The sequence below is a fragment of the Helianthus annuus genome, chromosome 3, assembly GCF_002127325.2.
Source record: "Helianthus annuus cultivar XRQ/B chromosome 3, HanXRQr2.0-SUNRISE, whole genome shotgun sequence".
In the NCBI taxonomy this organism is placed as follows: Eukaryota; Viridiplantae; Streptophyta; class Magnoliopsida; order Asterales; family Asteraceae; genus Helianthus; species Helianthus annuus.
This window is the reverse complement of record NC_035435.2, coordinates 20,623,853-20,648,604: the sequence shown is the minus strand read 5'-3', so window position 1 is coordinate 20,648,604 and position 24,752 is coordinate 20,623,853. Positions and strand designations below refer to the sequence as shown.

The window sequence follows — 24,752 nt, the reverse complement described above, 5'->3', positions numbered from 1 at the left end:
TCATGGCCATATTATTCTAAGATCACTCTCTTTTGGATTTTTGATATTAGCCAGATAACCAACAACAAAGCGGAAGAGCTTGATTTGACCCATGAGGATAGCGGTTTTGTCAAACGTTGACCCAACCCAACCTTGTTTCAACCAGCATAGGTTTGGGCCCAGGACCCGATTCGTGCACCACTAACTAAAATGCACTTAGTCTTGCTAACATTATTTACAAACAAAGAGAAAATGCTCAGAGTTTGCAGCCCACAGCTTCGCTTATGGATATTGATATCCTTTTATGGCAGTACGATTGCTACTTTATGTCGTCTTCAGGACGTCTATGACATGGAGCTCTATGAGACACTTTGGTCTGGGCACATGTAATGTCTGCATGACGATTACCCCATCAATAACTTTTCAGGTCCAGTTGTGTAACTATGTAACAAGTTTCCATCCTAAAAAAACTATGTAGCAAGTTAACACTATCTATAACCATTTATCAACTCTATATATCGTACAATCATCCAAATTAATTTGCATTGTTTTATTTTATACCGAAAAAAGAGACTCAACCCTTGTGGCAGAGCTACAGTATAAGGAGGAGTATCACGGGCTACAGCTCAATACCGTCTTCATAGTGTTTATTATATATATAAAGGATACCTCTGAAAAGATATAGGGATACCCTGAATAAAATAGGATTCTTTAATTTATTAAAATTCCAAATTTTTTTTTATTTATTTATTTATTTATTTTTTTTTTTGACCAGCAATTGCAAACTTTTATAAGCCAAACCTTTTACAACGCTAAAGTTATATAATAATTAAGATCAAATTAAGTATGATATAATCGAAAGAGGCACAATTGACTAGCCCCAAAACAAATTTTGTTTATTATCATTTTTTTATTGTATAATTGCACTCTAAAAAAATTGGGATACTCTTAAATTAATGGGCTAGCTCCGCCACTACTCAAACCTAAAACCTACTATTGAAAGAAGGCACTACTTTTCTAAAAAGGTGGAGAAAAATAGAGTAATTTTTTTTTTTTTTTTTGTAATTAAACAATCAAAATTGAAAAATATATTTTCAAACATCTATTATTAAAAACCTATTGTCATGCGTTGATAAAAACCAGAAATGTATTTGGAAAACAGCTAGCTGTACGGGATTTCAATTTAGAGGAATCTTCGATTGTATAAATAAGTTGACGATTTCTATGTAACTTCACTATAAAATCTTATATTTCTCAAACAAGAAAGGAGATAACTTTATGCTTATTTATATTTCTTGTCAACATGTTTCCATTGTGTTCTCCGGCTATACTGATGAAATGTTTGATACGATTGTTTATTCTCCGGCAATATAGTGGAAATGACAATGACTTTTTATGCTTTATATACTCCACTCTACATTCATATCAAATCAAACCACGGTCTCATTAATTTTAATGGCTTCTCCTTCGACCTCTACAAGCATGGGTCCTTCCGACCGAAATCGTGCCAGGTTTAAAGTTTTCTTAAGCTTTAGAGGTGAAGATACTCGTCATTCTTTTACCGATCATCTCTATGCAGCATTAACACGAACAGCAATCCATACGTTTAGGGATGATGATGAAATCAAAACGGGTCAGTATTTGGAGCCCAAAATTGTTGAAGCAATAGAAAGTTCAAGAGCCTCTATCGTTGTATTGTCAGAAACTTATGCCAAATCTAGATGGTGCCTTGAGGAGCTTTCCTTGATCCTCGAACAAAAGAGGAAGGGCAATCATTTCGTGTTGCCAGTCTTTTATAAGGTTGATCCCTCACATGTGAGGCACCAGCGACACAGTTTTGCTATTGAAGAGACAAAGTGGACAGAAGTCGATGTAAATAGGTGGAAGTCAGCCCTAACGGAGGTTGCTAATTTGAAAGGAATGGTTGCTTCGGGGTATGTATTTTAATAATGCAACTAGGATCGCATGCTATTTAACTTTGATGACAAGTGTTGAATTTTTATATTGAAAAGGAATTTGTGCTTATAATTTGTTTCAATTTCTGCTTCATTTGATCTAGGTCCGAAACGAAATTCATTGCAAATATTGTTGATACCATTAGCTATGAATTAGATATGAAACTTATTAGTACTCTAGCCAATCTAACTGGAGTGGAGACTCGAGCTAAACATATCAATTCGTGGTTGAAAGATGAGCACTCCAAAACCAATGTTCTAGCAATTTGTGGAATGGGAGGTAGTGGCAAGACTACATTGGCCCGATATATATACAACTTGCACAAGCACGACTTTGAAAGCAGCTCTTTTCTAGAAGAGATTGGAAATCGCTGCCAAGAAAATTGTGGAATGCTTGGGCTACAGAGACAATTCCTAACTGACATATTAGGAGGTCAGAATACAATGATATCTTGTGTTCCTGAAGGTACTACTAAGATAAAGGAGGCCTTGCATATGAAGAAAATGCTTATAGTTCTTGATGACATAGATGATCATGACAGATTAGGTGCTCTACTAGGAACAAGTGTCGTCCAAACACAAAGCAAGATTATTATTACAACTAGGCTTCTAGATATACGTTCATGGTTTGAGTCCATATCATGGAGGTGTCTTGTACACCAACTAAAATTGTTAGATGATCATGAATCATTAAAGTTGTTAAGCTGGCATGCATTTGGATCCAAACTTCCCTTGGAAGGTTTTAGCGGCCTTGCAGTAGAGTTGGCAAATGTTGGCCCGAACTTGGATCTTGATCTCTAATGAACGTGATAACAAACTTGAATAATAAACAATAATCGAACTTGTATATAACCGAAATGTATGAATGTGAGTATATACAAATCGAATAACTAGAATCGAATTGACAAATGAAACAAATTTCAGCCCTATTTATAGACTTGAATGGATGCGAATGAAAGGACACGTCTCTTCGTGAATAGTCGCGTCTTTTGGATCTTGTGGATGAGATTGCTTGTGAAGAGTTGTGTCGATTTATATCCATTTATCCGAACAGTTGCGTCTCCTTTGGTGGTGTCTCTTGGCCGATCGGTATGAGGAGAAGGGAGGAGGACACACCCCTTCGGTGGTGGTGGTGGTTATAATCTTCCATCTTGTCAATTTCGGCCCCTATACTTTGTAACCGCTAATTAACTAACTTTAAACTATCTATCTAACTAATCATGGTGTTAAGAGATTAACCGGTTTTCATTCACCCCCTTAATCTCGAACATCCATGAATTGCTTTAAGTCTTGAATTCCGAGCAGTTCTCTCATTGTAGCAAACTTGATCCTTGCTAGTGCCTTTGTTAGTATATCTGCCCGTTGTAGTTCTCCACTTATATGCTCCACACTGATATCTTCGTTTTCCACGCATTCTCTTATGAAGTGATAGCGTGTGTCAATGTGCTTGCTTCTTCCGTGAAAGACTGGGTTTCTCATGAGTGCTATTGCTGAAACATTATCTACTCTGAGTGTTATCTTCTCTTCCTTCCAGCCTGTGATTTCACTTAACAATCTTTTAAGCCATAGTGCTTGACATGCTGCTGCAGTGGCTGCCATGAATTCTGATTCGCATGATGATAGTGCCACTGTTTGTTTTTTTTGTGTACACCAGGTTATAGGTGATTCTCCAAAGTAGAATACCAGACCAGTTGTTCCTTTTCCTTTGTCTGTATTAACTCCAAAACTACTGTCGCTATAACCCGTGATCTTACATCCTCCTTGTCTTTTGTAAATGATTCCATGCTCTTTAGTTCCTTTGATGTAACGTAGTATTTGCTTTACTGCTTTCAGGTGTTGCTCTTTTGGTTCTTGCATGAATCTACTAAGTAGCCTGACTGGGTAACATAGATCTGGTCTTGTATGCAATAAGTACCTGAGAGAACCTATCAGGCTTCTGTAATGTGTTGCATCTACTAGATCTCCTTCTTCAGTCTTTGTTAATTGAGTTCCTGGAGTCATGGGTGTCTTCGTGTCATTGCAGGATAACATATCAGCGTCTTTGAGTATCTTGTTGATATATCCTGTCTGCTTGATGCCTATCTCACCCCCTGTTTGAATTACTTCTATTCCCAGATAATATGCTAGCAATCCTAGATCGCTCATATCAAATTTGTTCTTCATCTGAGATTTGAAGATGTCTATTTCCTTCTTTGATGTTCCAGTGACTATCAAGTCATCAACATAGACTCCAACTATTAGTGTAGAGGCTTCACTTGTTCTTGTATAGATTGCGTTCTCTAAAGTACACTTCTTGAAGTTAAGTGACTTTAGGGTTTGATCTAACTTCGTATTCCAAGCTCTTGGTGCTTGTCTCAATCCATACAGTGCTTTTGATAGTCTGTAAACCTTTCCTTCATTTCCTGGCTTTATAAATCCTTCTGGTTGTGATACATAGACTTCCTCCTTGAGGTCTCCGTGTAAGAATGCAGATTTCACATCTAGATGATGTACCTCCCAACCTTGATATGCTGCTAAAGCCAACATTAGTCGTACTGTTTCCATACGTGCTACTGGTGCAAAGACTTCGTCAAAGTCTATTCCGTGTTGCTGAACATATCCCTTTGCAACTAGCCTTGCTTTGTGTCTGACAATATTTCCGTTTGCATCTTTCTTAGTCTTGAATACCCACTTTAAACCTATTGCTTTGTGACCACTTGGCAGTTCCGTCAACTTCCAAGTGTTATTCTTGTTTATTGAGTCTAACTCAGCCTTCATTGCTTCAATCCACTTTCTGTCACTAGATGCTTCCTTGTAATTCCTTGGTTCTTCTTCTGCAAGTAATAATTCATGTGGATCTAGTTGTATTTCTTCTGTCTCTTCATACAGGTCTTCGAGACTTCTTAGTCTTACTGGAGTGTCACTAATACTCTCCGTTGTACTTTCAGAGGTAGATGGACCTCCACTTGATAAACTGCTTGAGCTTCCTGCTGAGTTCTGATTGTTTGACTGTGCTGGCGGGGTTACATAGGAGTCTTGTTCCTCTGTCTGATCTACTCATGAGTCGTCATGATGTGGCCCGCTACTGTCTGGACTACTTGGTTCATTTTCTTCTAACTCTGGTGGTATGTCATCTTCTTGAATGACAAAGTTAGTCCATTCGGGATTCCCTGAATCTACCGTTTCCATATAACTATTCCAGTTCCATGGTTGACCTTCCATGAACTTTACATCTCTACTGACACATATCTTATTCTTTGCTGGATCATATAATCTGTACGCCTTTGATCCTTCTTCTATTCCAAGGTATACCATAGGTGCGCTTCTATCATCTAACTTCTTTTGTTGAAGTGGTAGTACCTTAGCGTAAGCAGTGCAGCCAAAAATCTTCAAGTGTTCTAAATTTGGCTTCCTTCCTTTTAGTGCTTCATATGGTGTCTTGTTCACCAGGGCTTTTGTCGGAACCCTGTTTAGTACGTATATCGCGTGTCGTGTTGCTTCACCCCAAAAGTTCTGTGGCATGTTCATTGCTTTTAGCATACTGCGAGTAGTTGACAACATCGTCCTGTTTCTTCTTTCCACTACTCCATTTTGCTGTGGGGAATATGGTGCTGTAAGCTGTCTTGCTATGCCGTTGGTTTTGCAATACTTGTTGAATTCAGCCGATGTGAATTCACCTCCTCTATCCGTCCTTAGCATCTTTAACTTGGTCTGCGCTTCCTTTTCAACCTTTTCTTTGAACTCCTTAAATGTTTCGAATGCTTGATCCTTGGAAGTTAGTAAATATGCCCACATGTAGCGAGTACAGTCGTCTACAAGTAAGAATATATACTTCTTCCCAGCATGTGTTGGTGGAGTTATAGGACCACACAAATCTCCATAGACTAAGTCCAGAGGTTTTAAAGATCTGAACTTTGCCTGATTTGGAAATGGTGCCCTACTATGTTTTCCTAATAAGCATGCGTCACAGACTTGACTAGCATGACTTATTTGTGGAACTCCATGTACCAAGTTCTTACGAGTCATTTCCTTAATAGCGTCGAAGTGTAAAGTGTAAATGGCCTAACCTTGCGTGCCATAACCATGCTGTATCTTCGGTCTTTGATAGCAAGCAGATTGGTTTTCCCGTTTTCAGTTTGACTTTGTACAGCCTGTTCTTCATTCTCTTGACTCGCATTAGTAGCTTTCTATTTCGATCTCGGATAGTAAGTAGATCTCCGTCCATAACCACTTTGCAACCGATTTCTGTAAGTTGTCCGAGGCTCAATATATTGGTCTTCAGACTTGGAATGTAGTAGACTTGTGAAACAATCTTTTGTTCTTGGTTTAGACATTCCAGTAGTATTGAACCTTTGCCTTTAATTTCTACGTGTGACCCATCACCGAATCGTACTTGCCCTGTCACCGTTTCATCTAACTCCTTGAAGTGACTTCGCACTCCTGTCATGTGGTTGCTCGCCCCGTTGTCTAAGTACCATAGATTTTCATTTTCTGAGGCATAACTTGTCGGTTTTATATGTTCCTCGTTTAGCAGAGCCCTTTCTTGAACATTTTCTTCTTGTATTGTCATTAACAATACGGGTGCTTCGTCTTCCTCGACGAGGTTTGAATGTTCTTGCACTTCGTCTTTCTCAGAACAGTCCTTCTTGTAGTGTCCAAACTTTTGACACTTAAAGCATTGGATCTTACTTAAGTCGGTTCTTGCAAACTTCCTCCAGTTTCTTGAATTTCCATTTCTAGATCTAGATGTAGATCCTTCGTTTCTGGGACTTTGCCTATTTCCGTTGTTTCGCCCATTTCCACGCGTCTGGTTAAATCTACCACGACCGCGGTTTCCAGATTGCCTTCCTCTGTTGTTATCCTGATGTGTAAACATAAGCCTATCTTGGCTTTCTCCTTGGTTTCCTTTCTTTAACTTGAGACGTTCTTCATACGTCTTTAGTCTTCCGACCGCTTCTTGTAGCGTCATAGTTTCTAGATCGGAGTATTGTTCCATAGAGGCAACGATTTGAGTAAACCTATCTGGTACGCCATTTAAGAGTTTGCGTACTAGAGTCGATTGACTCATAGTCGATCCTACTTCTGTTGCTCGGGTAACGATACTATTAATCTTTGCGGTGAACGAATCAATAGTGTCGTCATCCCTCATTTGCAACATTTCAAATTCTGACATTAGCGTGTGCATACGCGCCTTTTGTACCCGATCTACGCCAACGTGTCTAATCTTTAGATTTTCCCAAATCTCTTTTGCGGTTTTACAACTTGCAACTTGCAATACAACGTCTTCTGGTATTGCTTGAAACAGATATGCAATTGTAGACTTATCTTTCTTAGCGTCTACCGTTGCATTTTCTGCCGGTTCAATCGTTTCCCACAAACCATTCGCTTCAAGAATCGTCTTGATACGAATAGCCCAAACCGTATAGTTTGTTGGTTTCAGAATCGGACACTGAAACTGGGAAAGAGAATTTCCATTTATCGGATTTTTCCCGGTTGCTCCTGACATTTCTTCTTGTCGAATAATCTTCACTTTTACTAAATCTTCCTTTTGGTTTCAATATATCTTAACAACCCCGATTACCCGAATCGTGTAATAACCAAAACAACCAAATCAATCTAATTCGCACTATAACCCCGGAATCAAAGCAAACGAACCCTAGATTCCTAACCGTTCGGTTCAACCGACTTCCTAGAACCGAAAATAAATTCTGAAATTGAAACTTTGCGAATTTAAACGAAATTGAAACCTGATCGCGAATTCCCTGCGATGCCTTGCGATTCCCACGCCTAGAGCCTGATGCTCTGATACCAATTTGTTGGCCCGAACTTGGATCTTGATCTCTAATGAGCGTGATAACAAACTTGAATAATAAACAATAATCAAACTTGTATATAACCGAAATGTATGAATGTGAGTATATACAAATCGAATAACTAGAATCGAATTGACAAATGAAACAAATTTCAGCCCTATTTATAGACTTGAATGGATGCGAATGAAAGGACACGTCTCTTCGTGAATAGTCGCGTCTTTTGGATCTTGTGGATGAGATTGCTTGTGAAGAGTTGTGTCGATTTATATCCATTTATCCGAACAGTTGCGTCTCCTTTGGTGGTGTCTCTTGGCCGATCGGTATGAGGAGAAGGGAGGAGGACACACCCCTTCGGTGGTGGTGGTGGTTATAATCTTCCATCTTGTCAATTTCGGCCCCTATACTTTGTAACCGCTAATTAACTAACTTTAAACTATCTATCTAACTAATCATGGTGTTAAGAGATTAACCGGTTTTCAGCAAAATATTGTGGAGGAAATCCACTTGCTCTTAAAGTTTTGGGTTCTTCACTTTATGTTTGTGTCGAAGACCTAGAGGAAAGAAGAAGCATAATCGAAATTTGGAGAAGTAGATTGAACTCACTGAGTTCATTGAAAGGGGACCTTGATTCTAAAATCCATGGTGTGCTAAAAAAGAGCTTTGACTCCTAGCCACTAGGTAGTTACAGAGACTTGTTTCTAGATATTGTTATTTTCTTTGTTGGGAAAGATGAGGATTATGTGGTTAAGATATTGGAGCAAGACTGGCCGCATGCGAAAGTTGGCATCATGACCCTCATCAACAGGTGCCTTTTAACCGTCTCATCAAATAAGAAATTGATTATGCATCAGTTGCTTCAAGATATGGGGAAAAGTATAGTTCTTGAAGAGTCTAAAGATCCCGCAAAACGTACTAGAGTATGGTGTAGTGATGAAGCTTATCGTGTTTTAACCCAAGTAGACGTAAGATCTTTCTTATTTTGCATTTCACAACAACCTATTTCAACTACCTTAATCTCTTTTTGTGTCTTTCTTTACAGGGTTTAGAGACAATTGAAGGTCTAACACTTGACGCGCGGAAGCTAAAGAAAGAGACAAAGGTAAGCCAAATGAGTAGGGGTGTGCACTATTCAATTATTAGCCTTAACTGAAACCGAAACAGAAGTCATCGGTTACACTATTTTATTAACCAAATGGTTTTTAGTTATTGGTTTGGTGGTTTATTTGGTTAGTTTATGGTTTTCGGTTTGATTTGGTAAATTTCGGCTAATAACCAAAACCATACTTGAGCTATATATATGCTTAGAAATACTAAACGTATAAATACATGAAATAGATGTAAAAATTCATGAAATGGATCTATACAGTGCCGATCCTGAGAATTCTTGTACCCTGTTCGAGCTCGAAAAAACATGCCCTCACCTTAACGAAATAAATAATTTAAACTAGTTTTTCATACAATCGTGAACCGTTGGCAAAAATATAGCATTCGATAAACAATGCAGTTAACAAAATACTCTCCCGCTATACGACGTTTCAATATCCATAGGGCACTAGTTGCCGCCCAACATGGACTAATTGTTTTTTGTTAGTTTTTAAAATGATTTGGGTATTGGGCTCACTAATCAAATCCCAATGGGCTAACAAATCTAAACCATATGATTTTTTTTTGTAAGTGAGCCTATGTTATCTTAGTATTTGTTTGGTTATACCTAATTAAATTTTTTTTACATATATAATATCGAATTTTTTTAAAAAAATTACGTGTCCTACGAAATCACGGGCCTTGTCTGGTGGTTCCTCCCCGCCCACCTCCAGGGCCGGCCCTGGATGTATAAATACATTAAATGGAAGTATAAAAATACATGAAGTGTAGGTGTAAACCATGATATACATGATAGATGTATAAAATCTTGATTTGGTTAATTTTGGTTAATTTTGGTTTATTGTGGGTACAAAAAAAAAATGATAACCAGTTTTAAGTTAATTCAGTTTTCTCGGTTAATTTTGGTTCGTTTTTCATTGTTTTCGGTTCGGTATGTTGGCTTCCAGTTCGGTATAGGTTATTGCTCACCCCAACAAATGAGTGAACTAATTTGGGAGGTATATGGTTTCTTTTGGGAGGTAGTCTCTCTTCAAGTTGACATTCCATTCCACTGCACTCTAACTTAACATATATAGACTCTCGTAACCAAGTAAACACCACAATTCCCATTTTGGCTAGCAAAAGAGTATAACTTCCAAATTATATTTGATGTACATAAGTTTTGTTGCATTCAATCCAAGATGTCAAATTCGATAATTCTATCACTTCACACTAATATTTCAGGCATTACCCATTAAAACAAGCTCACTTGCAAAGATTCACAAACTGAAATTGCTCCAACTCAGTTATGTAAAACTCAGTGGAGACTACAAGAATTTTCAAGAATTGAGATCCTTGTGCTGGCATGGATGTCATTTGAGAACAGTACCCTCTGGCTTATTGATGAGCAAGTTCCTAGTGGCTATAGATATGACTAGAGGAAACTTCGAAATGTTTGAGCCGCCGACGGTACGAATTAAGGCTAATGTTTATCAACCAACATTTTAACTACTCATCTATATTAACCATCGTTTGTTTTTTTTTCTTGGAATAGGTTATTAACTCGCTAAAGATTCTAAATCTTACTAATTGTACGAAACTTATTAGTATTCACAAGCTCAACCGGCTGCCTAATCTTGAGACTTTGATTCTTTGGTTTTGTATAAATCTAACTCATGTTAGTAAAACCATAGGAGGCCTTGAGAGTCTTGCTCAATTAAACTTGGCAGGGTGTAAAAAGTTGTGGAAGGCTTCGTTGAATAAGAAGATTGTAAATCTATTTGAATGGCCAAAAGCTTTGCGTATTGGTGGAGGAAGTCAAAAACAACCGATGTTTTCTTTACCACGGTCGTTAAAGTTCTTGTTTCTCGATGACTGCAATCTTGAGCATAGCGGTGACCTCGGTGTTGCATTCAGTGACCTGTTATTTGGCATTAGTTTAGTTGGTAATCTATTTGAGTCCATGCCCAATAACATCAATCTTACAATGCTTCGGGTACTCAACTTGAATTATTGTAAAAATCTCAAGTCCATATTGTGTCTCCCGAGTATGCTAGAGGAGTTGTATATATGTCATTGTAAATCACTAGAGAAAGTTGCATTCCAACCTGCTCGTTTTAGACTGCGAAAGTTTGAATATAAAGGTTGTTCCAAACTATGTGAAGTTGAAGGCCTTTTTAGATTGGCGGCTATAAATGAACTTGATGAAGCAGATCTTGGACATATGAGATGTTACAAGGCATATCAAGAACATCATCTGCATAAGGTTGGTGATGAGATCACTAATTAAATGAAGAATTTGGCATCCTTTCGTCTAATTTTTCCCAAAAGCAGGAAAAAATACACAAAAAAATAGATGTATGTCTCACCTGCAAATTGATTGATATACGACTAACTGGTTTTTTTTTTTTTTTTATAATTTGTTTGTCATAGATGTTGTTTGAATATGGTATAAGGAGCATCTATTTGAAAGGCAAAAACGATCATATCATGATGGCATTTGAGCATAAATCAACACGCGGATCCTTATCCTTTCATGTACCTTTGCATCCGGATAAGTATAGGATCCAAGGATTGAAAGTAAGTTGCTTATACAGATTCTTAGGATCCAAGGATAAAGATAAGTGGCCTTTTTTCATTAGAATATGCAACAAAACCAAGGGTGTTACTTGGATATACAATCCTTTGGTGTACCGCATACCCAAAGTTGATGAAGATTCTATGTGGATAAGTTATTGGCCAATAGGAAACATATTGGACATTGGTGATAAAGTAAAAGTGTCTACCCATGCGGAGAAAGGAATAATGGTAAGCAAATGTGGTGCCAGCCTTGTGTATATGGGTGATGGTGAAGTAGAACATGAAGAAAACTTGGAAAATATGACGATGAAAATGAAAGAAGTGATTGGAGGAGATTTGTCTGACTTTGAGGTGAGCAGAGGAGTTTACTATCTTTGTCGCCGTGATTTTTTCAAGTCGACAACCCTTAGTATGATAAAGAGATGGTTTGGTGATAGCATTCCCTATATAGGTAAGTCCCCCTAACAAGTTTTTCTTTTCCTTGTTATGCTTCAAATATTAAAAACACCCATTGTCGTAGAGCTACAAGGATGGAGAAAATCTATCCAGTCAGAGTACTTGGACGCATCATTTATGCATCTGGAATATATTGAGGAGCTTCATGAAGACACCCTTCATAAGGTATGTCTAAACGTTTATCATTTACATTTAAATCAAAATTTATTTACAATCTTCAATTCCAGGACCACATCTCGTCCTTAGGTTTTAGTTTTTTTTGTCACCATCACCCCTTTACCAATTTGAAGAGCAAAAGTTTGGAAGCTAGTGATCAATAATTGATCGATTGATGAATTTAATATAGTGGTTCATTATATATACACCATATTACATATAATATATATTGGACATGTGAAATATATCGTTGCACATGTACAATATATGTTACACATGTGTCTAACGGTATACTACGTATGTGTAATGTATGAAATATTAAACATATACAATATATATTGCATATGACATATTACACATATGCAATAATAATATATTACACATATATATGTAATATACAAATATGATATATTACACACATATAATATATAGTTTTCGAGTTTTTTCACTAACTATGAATTTTTAATTGAACTCTTCCATATATATATATATATATTTGTGCTACATTTTTTGTGCTAGATTTTTTTGTACTTGATTTTTTTGTGTTGGGTTTTTTTTTTGCTAAATTTTTTGTACTATATTTTTTGTGTTAAAATTTTTATTTTCTGGAATTTTTATGCTAAATTTTTTTGTACCAAATTTCTTTAATGTATTTTTTAAGAAATCGAAATGGTGAAAGTTTGTGTTTTAGGACCACAGTGCTCTTTTAGGCTATCTCCATCCACAACCAACTCCAACCCAACCTTTTATTAAAAAACTAATTTCTCTCTCTTCCACCTACACAACTCAACCTAATTCAACCTTTTACTCACATTCACAACCCAACCTTTAAAACATTTTGTATTAAATATATATTTTTATGCTTATTATTTATCCATAAATGCGTTAAAAATAATTACAATTAATATTTTCATTTGAAACCGATTTGTTTTAAAATCAAAATAAATAACAACAAAATAATATTATGTTTTCTTTAATCATATAATGTTAGATTTTTTTAGATAATAAAGTTATCGGAAAAATCTAACGAACCAATAAGATCAGAACATGTGGAAAACAAAGATATATGCATTTTTCATAAAAAAAATAATTAAAAAATATATTTTTTTGAATGAACTCGGTTTTTGATAAAATTTATATCGATGTGTTTACAAAAAAAAAGTTAAACAACACTGTGTTTTCAGATTTTTTTAATAATTAAATACTAAAAAGTAATTAAAGAAAATCATGTTTTAGCTAGAATTAATTGTTATAAAACTAAAATGAAAAACATAATTATAAAAGAACCAATCATAAGCCACCATGTGGCATTGATTAAATAATAAAAAATCAATAACCAATTAAGGTTGTTGGCACAACTTGGTCGTGAGCTGAATATGTTTTTTTTTATTTCTTTTTTCACTTTTTGGCAACCAACCTTTCTTAAAGGTCACTGATGGCTGTAGCCTTATCCTACTTATAAGGAGTGACACATGTCATATCCACAATCCTTCTTATATGCATATGTATATGTATATAAGGGATTTAGCTTTTAGGGTTAAGGTTTAACTTTTAGGATTTAGAGTTTAGCTTTTAATGTTTTGCTTTAAGGTTTATCCTTAAAAATTGGGCAAATAGAACGCACGCGGCAAAGTTTTATAAAAATAAAAGGATTATTACATGTATTTAAAAGAGGGACATAGCCCCCGGAGCTGCCTAAACCACACAACACCCAAAACATGCTTTGGGGCGTGACACAAAAAAGCCATATAAAATCCGACTAAGAATACAAACAATTATACAACAAACAAAAGAATATTAAACTAAACAACAACACAAATGGGCTTTTTCCACTACTGCTACTGCTACTGTTGTTGCCGCCGCCTTCCACCAATTTTTGTAAATAAATGTCTACAATAGGTTTGTGGCGTTGGAGTGTTGAATGCATAAGGTTCACGATTGTTTAAAAGACGAAATTCACTATCATCTCCATCCTCATCGATCAACAAAAACATAACTATTTTTGTTTCCTACTACATAAAATAAGAAGTTTTAGTTATCAGCGGGGAGTTAAAAACTAAAAAAAAATTGAATATGGGTATAAACCGGTTCATTGGTATGCGCCAGCACTACCGGTTTTTTGGCGCTTTGAAAGCTAAATTGTTACCCTAAATAAACAAAACTCTATCGTACCGGTGATGTCTTCTATAGCCGGTTCAACCGGTAATACCGGCCAGTTTGGACTGATTTTAAAACATTTTTTTCCCTCAAATGGAATGAAGTGGGCTTAACATTTCCCAAAACTCCATACTGAGATAAGGGAATAAAGAATTACAGTATTTTAGAAAGTTTGGTTGTAAATATTGTATGCATGATACGCCTTTCTTTTAATTCCATTTCAGAACTATAGGTTGGTGTTATATGTATTTTTTGTGTATTTTAGGAAATTTTGCTGGGATTATTTAATAGCAAAAGTGACATCTGCAAGATAGAAATGATGGTATCTAGGCTCGTGGGAGTTGAAGATGTTCACTACTTTGTAGACAAAAATATGTTGTCTGTATCGGGTTGTGTTGATTCTATGGCGGTGGAAACCTGCGTAAGGGAATTCGAAAGGACGGTAAAGATCATAACCGTTAATTACAATGTAAAGCATACTCGAAAGCGGTACCACATGAACAATATTATGTGGGGAACAAACTTCATAACGCGTTAAATGAATGTAATGATAGCCTCTAATCAGATCGATGAACAACAATAACTGAAGTCTAAATTGTATAAACCAACAGTTGATAAGGAAACGAGTTGTATTAATGATTTCTGAACGGGCGAGTGTGATTTGTAAATGACCATTGACACCTATTTATACATAGCCGGAGGATCCACATGACGGTTCACAAAGAAGGCATCGATTTATTTGTTTTACGATACTTATAATAATTACACTTTATCAACTAACTTTACTGAAGTGATTTCTAACTAAGTTCTAACTAAACTTGATAAACTAACTAGATCAGTATTAGATAATTACATTTATATTATAATCTAGTGACATGTATCATATTTATTTATTTATAACCTAAAGTTTGTAGCGGTTATACCCTCGGCCGCTCGTATATGTATTAATCACTCTGTACGAACTTCATTTTTATCAATTCATATTTCTGTATGAAAAATTCGTCCAAGATAAACCCTAGAAATCCTTACAAAGTGGTATCAGAGCCACACGCGTCGATCAATTTCCATCAAAAAACGAACTCCAGATCTCGTTTCTTTCTTCCAAATTACTCTCTGTTTCAAAATGATTCCAGCGACCGGATATCAGACTCAAATCCCTAAATTAACAGGGCAAAATTATTATCACTGGAATATTCAGATGAGGGTTTTATTGGAATCTCAGGAATTATGGAATATAGTAGAAGACGGATATCAAGAACTCGGAACAAATCCTTCGGAAGAAGCCACTGCCGCATACAGGGATTCTACAAAAAAGGATAGAAGAGCTTTGCATATTATCTTCCAGTCAGTAAACGAAACAGTCTTCGAACGTATAGCAATGGCGAAAACGTCTAAGGAAGCATGGGTCACACTACACAAATCCTACAGAGGAGAGAATCGTGTAAAAACGGTAAAATTACAAACTCTTAGATGTAGTTTTGATTCTTTAAAGATGAAAGAGGGCGAAACTGTTGAAGATTATTTCAACAGAACGACCCAAACTGTGAATCAATTAAGGATGAATGAAGAAAAAATCAGTGAACAACGAGTAGCAGAAAAAATTCTAAGAAGTCTGACTCGAAATTTCGAGTCCGTAGTTATTACTGTAGAAGAAACAAAAGACTTGGAGAATCTGTCCACCAAAGAACTCATGGGTATACTTCAATCTCATGAACTACGGATGAAATTATATGATGATGTTCCTATGGACATGCATTTCAAATGCAGAATTCGAATACGGACAAGCAAGGGGACGGGGTAAGAATAAAGGCAGAACTTGGGGCTCAATTAGATGTTTTAATTGTCAGAAACTCGGACACACGGCAAAGTTTTGTCCGAAGAAAGACGTAGATGATAATTTGTCCGAAGAAAGACGTAGATGATAAGTCTGACAATGTTTTAATTCATAAGGAAGATGAATTAGATGAGCACCAAGAAGATACCATGTTTATGATTTTTAACATGGAAGAAATGATTATGGAAGATTGCTAGTACTTGGATAGGGGGTGTAGCAATCATATGACAGGCAATAAAGGTTTGTTTGTCAAGTTAGATGAATCACTTCAAAAGGAAGTGAGAACGGGCGATGATAAAAGATTAGAAGTTCAAGGGATCGGGGAAGTAATGATCTCAATAAAAGGTCAAAAAAGGAAGGTTCAAAACGTGTTTTATGTAAAAGGTTTAAAACACAACTTATTAAGTGTAGGTCAACTGCTACAAAAGGGTTACAAAGTAGAATTTATTAAGGAACGATGTATTATTAAAGATACAAGCGACAGGATTGTAGGGACCATCAAAATGACAAATAACAAGATGTTTCCTTTGAACCCCGGGAATGACATATCACTTGCACTGTCCATGACAACAACTGATATTTCTACCCTTTGGCATGAACGATTTGGGCATGTGAATTATGACACATTGCTTGAAATGGGAAATAAAGAATTAGTCCGAGGAATGCCTAGAATCACAAAAAATCCAAATATTTGTGAAGGATGCATCTCGGGTAAGCATGCTAGTAAACCATTTCCAAAGAAATCGATGTGGCAAACTAATGAACCTTTACAAATAATTCATTCGGATATTTGTGGCCCCATGAAGACAGAGTCTATTGGTGGATGTAGATACTTCATCACATTTATTGACGATTTCACGCGAAAAACATGGGTATATTTTCTCAAGCTCAAATCAGAAGCTCTAAGTTACTTTAAACAGTTTAGAGCGCTTGTAGAAAAACAGTCGGATCATAAAATAAAGACACTAAGATCTGATCGTGGAGGTGAATACTGTAGCAAAGCATTTCAAGACTATTTAATGAGAAATAGAATACACCACCAATTAACAAATAGCTACACTCCTCAACAAAATGGGGTGGCAGAACGGAAAAATAGAACTTTGATGGAACTCAGTCGAAGTATGATGAATATGAAGAATTTACAATATAGGTATTGGGCCGAAGCAGTGGCCTGCACTACGTACATATTGAACCGAACAGTTACAAAAACAAGGCCCAGTATGACGCCATATGAAGCTTGGAATGGACGAAAACCAAGTGTAGAGCATTTCAGAGTATTCGGATGTTTGGCATATGTACATGTTCCAAAACAGCTTCGTAGTAAGCTTGATGTAAAAACGGAGAAAGCCGTGTTTGTAGGGTACAGTACAACCACAAAAGGGTATAAGTTATACAGTCCTCTCACAAATAAAATCATAATCAGTAGAGATGTCATATTCGATGAAAGTAAGACATGGATACCTGAATCTAACACCACATCGATACCGTTTATAATGGATGATGAAAGTAGTTCAGTCACTAGATCTCAGTTGAATCAAGAACCAGCACATGATGTCTCTAATGAAATTAGAGATACTGCCGAAAGTTCAAATATCAATAACAGAAACAGTTCGGGTGGGGTTGAAGTAACAGGAACTACCGAAAACACAGATTCAACTAATCATCACGTTCCTGCAGAAGATTCTAACTCCATAGTTCAAAACAGTGATAGTTCATCTACTGATTCCGAAAATGAGATCATCAAAACTCGAAGCATTGGAAGCGTATACAGGGACACACGGGAACTCACAAATGAAGAGATATCTCAAAAATATGGTAACAGCCAATCAGTCAACTTTGTTTTCTATGCCAACACCGATCCTTTATCATATGAAGAAGCATGCAAAGATATGAAATGGCGAGATGCTATGGACAAAGAAATAGAGTCCATACACAGAAATCAAACATGGGAATTAGTAAATCCTCCAATGAATCAGAAACCGATTGGAGTAAAATGGATTTACAAGACGAAGTTCGATGAGCATGGGAATGTAGACAAGTATAAAGCAAGATTAGTAGTAAAAGGATATAAACAAAAGTATGGGATAGATTATCAAGAAGTTTCACTCCTGTAATTCAATTTGAAACGGTTAGGCTAGTTCTAGCACTCGCAGCAAGGAACGACTGGTATCTACATCAAATGGATGTAAAGACGGCCTTTCTAAATGGAAACTTAAACGAACAAGTATATGTGGAGCAACCTGAAGGATACGTCAAGAAAGGACATGAAGAAAAGGTATGTCTTCTTAGACGTGCTCTATATGGATTAAAACAAGCTCCTAGAGCCTGGTACAGTCGAATAGACAACTATTTCAAGTCAAATGGGTTTAAGAAGTGCACGTATGAACACACGTTATTTATCAAGGATACCAACGAAGGAAAGTTGGTGATATGTTTATATGTTGATGATTTAATCATAGCAAGCAACTCTATGAATTTGATCAATAATTTCAAAAGCATGATGAAGGAAGAATTTGAGATGACAGATATGGGGAAACTACACTATTTTCTTGGAATGGAAGTTTCATATGAAAATGGAAATATAACTCTTTCTCAAAGAAAATATATGCGAAGTTTATTAGAAAAATATAAGATGACGCAGTGTAACTCAGTCTCTACTCCTATGGAATATGGAGTAAAATTGTCAAAAGAGGATTCGGATACATTTGCAGATGAAGGAATATATCGAAGTCTAGTTGGAAGTCTCATGTACCTTACCAACACCAGGCCAGATATCACGTATGCAGTAACTAAGATCAGCAGGTACATGGAACATCCAAAGAAAAATCACTAGGAAGCAGGCAAGCGAATATTCAGATACATTAAAGGAACGTTAAATCAAGGTGTCATATTCTCGAAAGGTGGACAAGGAAAGCTGATGGGGTTCAGTGATAGTGATTACGCAGGAAATATAGATGACAGCAAAAGCACATCAGGTCATGTATTTCTTCTAGGGTCAAGTCCTATTTCCTGGCAATCCAAGAAACAGAAGGTTGTGGCATTATCATCTACAGAAGCAGAGTATGTGACCTTATCTTTAGCCGGATGCCAAGCGATTTGGCTCAAAGGCATATTAGACGAAATTCAAGGTAAGATAGAATATCCAATGCCAATTTATTGTGATAACAAGTCAACCATCTGCCTAGCAAAAGATCCAGGCTATCATGGCAAGAGCAAACACATTCGTGTAAAGTACCATTTTATCCGAGACCTAATCAAGAAGGGAGAAGTAGAAGTATTATTCTGTGCAACTAAGGATCAAACAGCAGACATCATGACCAAGGCACTACAAAACAAGGACTTCTCAAGACTAAAGATTCGTCTAAACATGGAGACTATCTAGCTTACGGGAGGGTATTAGATAATTACATTTATATTATAATCTAGATAGTGTGACATGTATCATATTTATTTATTTATAACCTAAAGTTTGTAGCGGTTACACCCTCGGCCGCTCGTATATGTATTAATCACCCTGTACGAACTTCATTTTTATCAATTCATATTTCTGTATGAACAATTCGTCCAAGATAAACCCTAGAAATCCTTACAATCAGAATACTAATCAACAATCATAACCTCAATCTTGCTTGATCTTGTAACACTACTTGGCAATCTTTAAAATAACAGATAATAATCCAAGTGTTGGGTTAGGTTAGTTTCCTCCTTAAACTTTAAACATTCATTTATCTAGGTCATCTTCCTTCAATGAACACACGAACCAGACCGATCGAACACACATGCGATGTGCGGAAACCAACGCGTGCCTCGTACCGCAACGTAGAGCTCGCACAAAAGGTGTAGAAGATGAGAGAGCAGTGAATACACCGAGTATTCACAATCAACAATCACACAGATTGAATAAAGAACACACAAAGCTAGGGTTTGTTTGCACAAGAACTTTTCTCCAAAAGTTACAGTTTCATTGAATTCCTTCACTACTTATCTGCGTACAATCACTTAGAATAAATACACATACAAGTTCGGACACAAAGAAACCCTAACCTCTAAATACGGACAATACATATAGAAACAATTGTTAGTAGTTATTTCACCCCAAGAATTACAAATTCGGACAAAGCCCTAAGAACTTACAAGTTCGGACAAGATACCCTCTAAACTTATAAGTACTGACACTTCAATTTCCACAAATTTGGACAAGCCTCTAAACTAATAAGTACTGACACCTCAAAAATAACAAATTCGGACATCATTATAACCCCTTGGTCCGAATTTGTGAAACATCTTTCAACTAATTGCAATATCAGACCTTGAAGATTCATTCCTCGGTAGAATCCAACATTTACCATACTTAGGTGTACTTACAAGCTCCCCCTTGATACATGCAGGATCTGCAAATCTTCAGCAAATATCTTCGAGTAACAGCATCCAGCATTTATCATCCCGAGGTGTGCATTTACAGACTCCCCCTTGATATATGCGTGATCTGCACATCTTCAGCAAGTCTTTGAGAAGCCGCTTCCCGCTCCAGCCTTGATCTTCACACAGCATCAAACAACTCGAGCACACCGAAAAGCAAGCTTCCTGTCTTCTTTCAGTTAATCTAAAATAGCTTGTCAAACTCAAAACTTCATTAGAAACCTTTAAAGCCCAAATGAATTTCAAAACCAACAATGTTAACATATTTAGGCTCAAAAATTTTTAAGTACCACATACTTAAAAATATTTCTACCAACTTGGAACACGGTTTCCCACATGGACAACACACTTAGACCAACTTAGCAAGACCGATTGTCTTTATTAAAAGACTTATTTTAAATTACCTCACCGGATTGTTTTTAACTCGTTTTCAAAATTGTAAAACCCCTTTTGAGTATCGTTAAAAATATAAAGCCCAAACATGGAAACAAGAAATAAAATATTTTTGTATCATCATCTCCCGCATCTCAGCCCATGGAAGAGCATAGGCTTCTTCATTAGATCGAATGTTTCTCTCGTTCGACCACCACTCCAACGCTCTGCCCTGAAACATTCCAGTTGCACTCCTAGTTTTCAGATGATCTGGGCACTCGCTGTTAATGAAGGTAACTTCGATGCTGTCAAACCACTCGAGCATAGCAGTCACCCCATCACTGCCCGTGAAAGACTTAGGGTTGCAAGAGATGAAATGTTTGTAGTTGAACTTTGTAGGCTTCTGCTTCTCAGCCTTGGAGTCCACAGATGATGGAGGAGTGTTTGATCCTTGGAATTCGGAGACGATCTTTGGCACGACTCGAGCAATATGGTCGGCCATGAATGACATCATCTTTTACTGAGACTTCTCCATGGATTTCCAGAGAGTGTCGGATAGCTTTCGAGAAGACATCCTAAAGATCCAACAAGAGGATCGTATGAGTCTAGATTCACGAGGTCTATCACACCCCCAAAATCCACAAGCGGAGTATCACCGCAGGAGGCGTGACTGACCAGGATCAAGCCACCAATCATATTGAACAATGTATAATAATAAAGATAAAACCAACCACAATATAATCGGTGTCCACAACAAATTTAACCAAGTTCAAGTTATCAGCGGAAGCATAAAGTGTAAAACCAAAACATAGTTTAAAAGTTCAAAAGTTTAACATGGAACTCAACCGTCCATGTCCCACAACGACCTCTCCTTCCTGTGCAAGCTCCATCTATCAACCTAGCGACCTGCAAGGCATATAGTAACGAATAAACAACAAAGTTGAGCAAGTTCACAGTTGGTTGTCCATTTTAAGGTTGTTCCCAAAAATTATAAGTTCATTCGAAAACCATGAGTTAACCAATTCCTTGTTTCCCAATCCATAACCAGTGGGGGCTACCCCACGTTAACCACTAGACCCGTTACCATACTGACTAAAGTAAGTTGGTGCCCTAACGTCAATGTCTATCATCATTGACTAGTGCCCAGATCCATTAGTTCACGCCCGTCCTCTGCGACACGGAGTGAGGCTTGTCAAACCTAAATAGCACTATCTAACTAATGACCCGCTCGCCATTGGCCCGGCGATTAATTCGATATAAAAATAAAGAAGAACCACAAACAAATAAAGAAGAACCCAATATACTTTGACGCAAACTGCAATACAAGCTACTCAAAGTCTTCCATGGCAATTCTATGGACATTATATTAATGTTACCCCAAAAAATGTTTGTGAGAAGTACTTTATTATGAAAATTAGAAGGTTGTTTATGTTATTACCTATAACACTCTAACCCATTTTATGTATTATTTTAGAAAAATGTGGAAAATTAGGTCTTGGATTTTTTAACTTAGAACTTACACGTTTAGGTTAATCGATAACCCAGATAAACCGACATAACGGATTTTTACACTTGATTTACAATTTACAAATAATAGAGTTTAAATCTCTAAATCTACGCCGCGCATGATCATGCTTCGTCTTTTGCGAAAGGATGATCCCACGAAAAGGCGGTTTAGGAAGGTTCGGTTCTTCACATACTTGGTCATCCTTCCATTCAGTTCCTTCCCTAGAGAATGCCTATCATAAACACTAAAAACAATTAGTTTTAAGTTTAACTAATATCGCGAATCAAAACAACGAAAGAAAAGATGTTTGCTCGAACAGGGTGCCCTCGCGTCACGCAATGGGGCACCCCTTTCCCCTCGCATGACATGAGGGGGACCCTTTTCCAATTAGTTTGATGGCAGTTTTTACCTTGCACGGAATTTTCTAGATTTTCACAATTTTAACACTTAACTTGACCTAAATTCAAGTTTATCATGTTTAGAACTTTCCCCTATAACTATAGGTTCAAACCCATGACCCAAATCCAGGCCCTTTAGTCTTTTAAATCAATCTTTCAGTTTGAAGTTAATTACCCAACCGACCTGTTAGGGGGCGTTATGCAATCTAATTCATACCTCCAATTTTCTCATTCAGATATTCATTATATCATCCATGACAACTTCATTTGTGGTGGTTATTCAAGGAAAACCTTTACATTCCGATTTTACCCTCCGGTATGACATTTTACCAACATGACCCGTTATCAGACTTCAAACCCCTTTCCCTTTGAGTACAAGTCTCTCGTACATAAGTACCGGGAGAATCATATGAACATAGTGTAACATTTTGGATTTTTCATTCTTTTTACTTTATTTTAATTCGTATCCTATCTTCAATCCTTTGTAATTCAAGATTTGATCATAATGGAAATTGTTTTATATCATTTTTATTTAATCATACTTGCATAATACGTAAACAATCACGAAATACGCATTTTGATTCAAAAACGATCGAGATTATATTTTCACGGAATGATATTCATACATGTTTTATTATTATTCATGCTTGCATACACTTAAAATACTTAAAAACATGCAAAACAATAAGTTTTTAGCATAAAATAACAACCAACTCCTTCTAACCCCCAACCAACTCCTTTAATGCTCCAACCAACTCCTTCTAACCCCAACCAACTCCTTTAATGCCCCCAACCAACTCATTTAAAACCCTAACCACTTATAAATACCAACCCTTAACATCTCCTAAACATTTGCACCACCTCTAAATCTCTCTCAGGCACTCTAATCGTCCACTTTTTAAACTTTGGGTAGAAATTTCAAGGACAAAAACCGGTGACTTTGGTGATTCCATTCGTCAAACTCGCTTACTCGCACTATGTGGAAATTATCTTCGCAAAACATGAGTTCATACCTGACCAATTTTATGCTTTAAATACTATTTGGGTTTTAACATGTATCCATACAAAATACACAATCACATATACAATCAATCTTATACAATAAATCAATCACTCAATCCTTAAACAGGCTGTTTGTTATGCTACTTATTTATACATACTAGGACACTCGTATGCATGTGATCCTTCGTTAACTTCGCAAGCTTCTCTTAACATGTATAGCGCAATAGGAGTAGCACACTGCCCTGTTTGTTGAGTCATTGTTAAGTACTCAATCAATAAGATCTTATCCACTTCGGTGATAAGATTACGCTACTGGACACTTTGGTTTGATTTATAGTTATTGCAAGCTAGTATGATTATATAACTTAGTATACAATTAACATGTGGATTTGAGACTTTATTCATACATATGCTACATAGACAAACTAGTATGCTCACCAACATAATTTGTGTTGACGGATATTTTATACATGTTGCAGGCAATTTTGATGATGCAAATACAAGAAATCTATCTAGGGTGGACTAGAAACTCGTGTATTTTATGAGTTAGTATGGAATTCCAATTGTTGTAATTTCCACTTTCATGAATAATGTAATACTTGATTTAGTGATATGAAATGAAATTTTGAAGTTTAATTTATTGTCGTAAATTTAGTGTTAGGTTGTCTTTGAATAATCTATTACGTCTCACCTCAATGTTTCCGCCATCGGTTGGGGGTGTGACACATAGGACCCCTTATCTAATCCATTCTTGGGGTAGTTTACTCAATCCCGTTATCCAAAGGCGTTTTAATCAATTTTAAGCCATCTTTCCAATCGGCTAACTTTTAAAGTTTAGATGAAAACTATCAGGTACGTTCAACTCGTAATCCCATCAAGACTAATTATGTCCCTAAGGACATAAACATTTCCAACGATTTAGTGTTTAAACTCTTTAAAGCATATTTCACATCGTAGACGTGTCCTTGGCTCTTAAGGCCGTTTTACCCAAATATTAGTTATACCTCACTTAAGGTGGTCTATTACCCACCTTTGACTCAACCATACACATACCTGGTGAGG

At 36.6% G+C, this 24,752-nt stretch overlaps 2 protein-coding genes across 3 annotated transcripts; both read left to right on the top strand.

The window, feature by feature from the left end:
- The first annotated feature begins 1,393 nt into the window (after positions 1 to 1,393).
- On the top strand, positions 1,394 to 2,972 carry LOC110931303 (disease resistance protein RUN1-like). The gene is made up of 2 exons (XM_022174702.2): positions 1,394 to 1,913; positions 2,039 to 2,972. The coding sequence occupies exons 1-2, from the start codon at positions 1,435 to 1,437 to the stop codon at positions 2,733 to 2,735; spliced, it is 1,176 nt and encodes a 391-aa protein (XP_022030394.2). The 5' UTR covers positions 1,394 to 1,434; the 3' UTR covers positions 2,736 to 2,972.
- Positions 2,973 to 11,270: 8,298 nt separating this feature from the next.
- LOC110927584 lies at positions 11,271 to 14,884 on the top strand. 2 transcript variants are annotated; one of them, XM_035987447.1, is made up of 3 exons: positions 11,271 to 11,840; positions 11,919 to 12,010; positions 14,424 to 14,884. In XM_035987447.1, the coding sequence occupies exons 1-3, from the start codon at positions 11,300 to 11,302 to the stop codon at positions 14,694 to 14,696; spliced, it is 906 nt and encodes a 301-aa protein (XP_035843340.1). In that variant the 5' UTR covers positions 11,271 to 11,299; the 3' UTR covers positions 14,697 to 14,884. The 2 variants fall into 2 exon arrangements, with proteins under 2 accessions (XP_035843340.1, XP_022026822.1); XM_022171130.2 differs by having other exon boundaries at positions 11,910 to 12,010.
- The last annotated feature ends 9,868 nt before the right edge of the window (positions 14,885 to 24,752 follow it).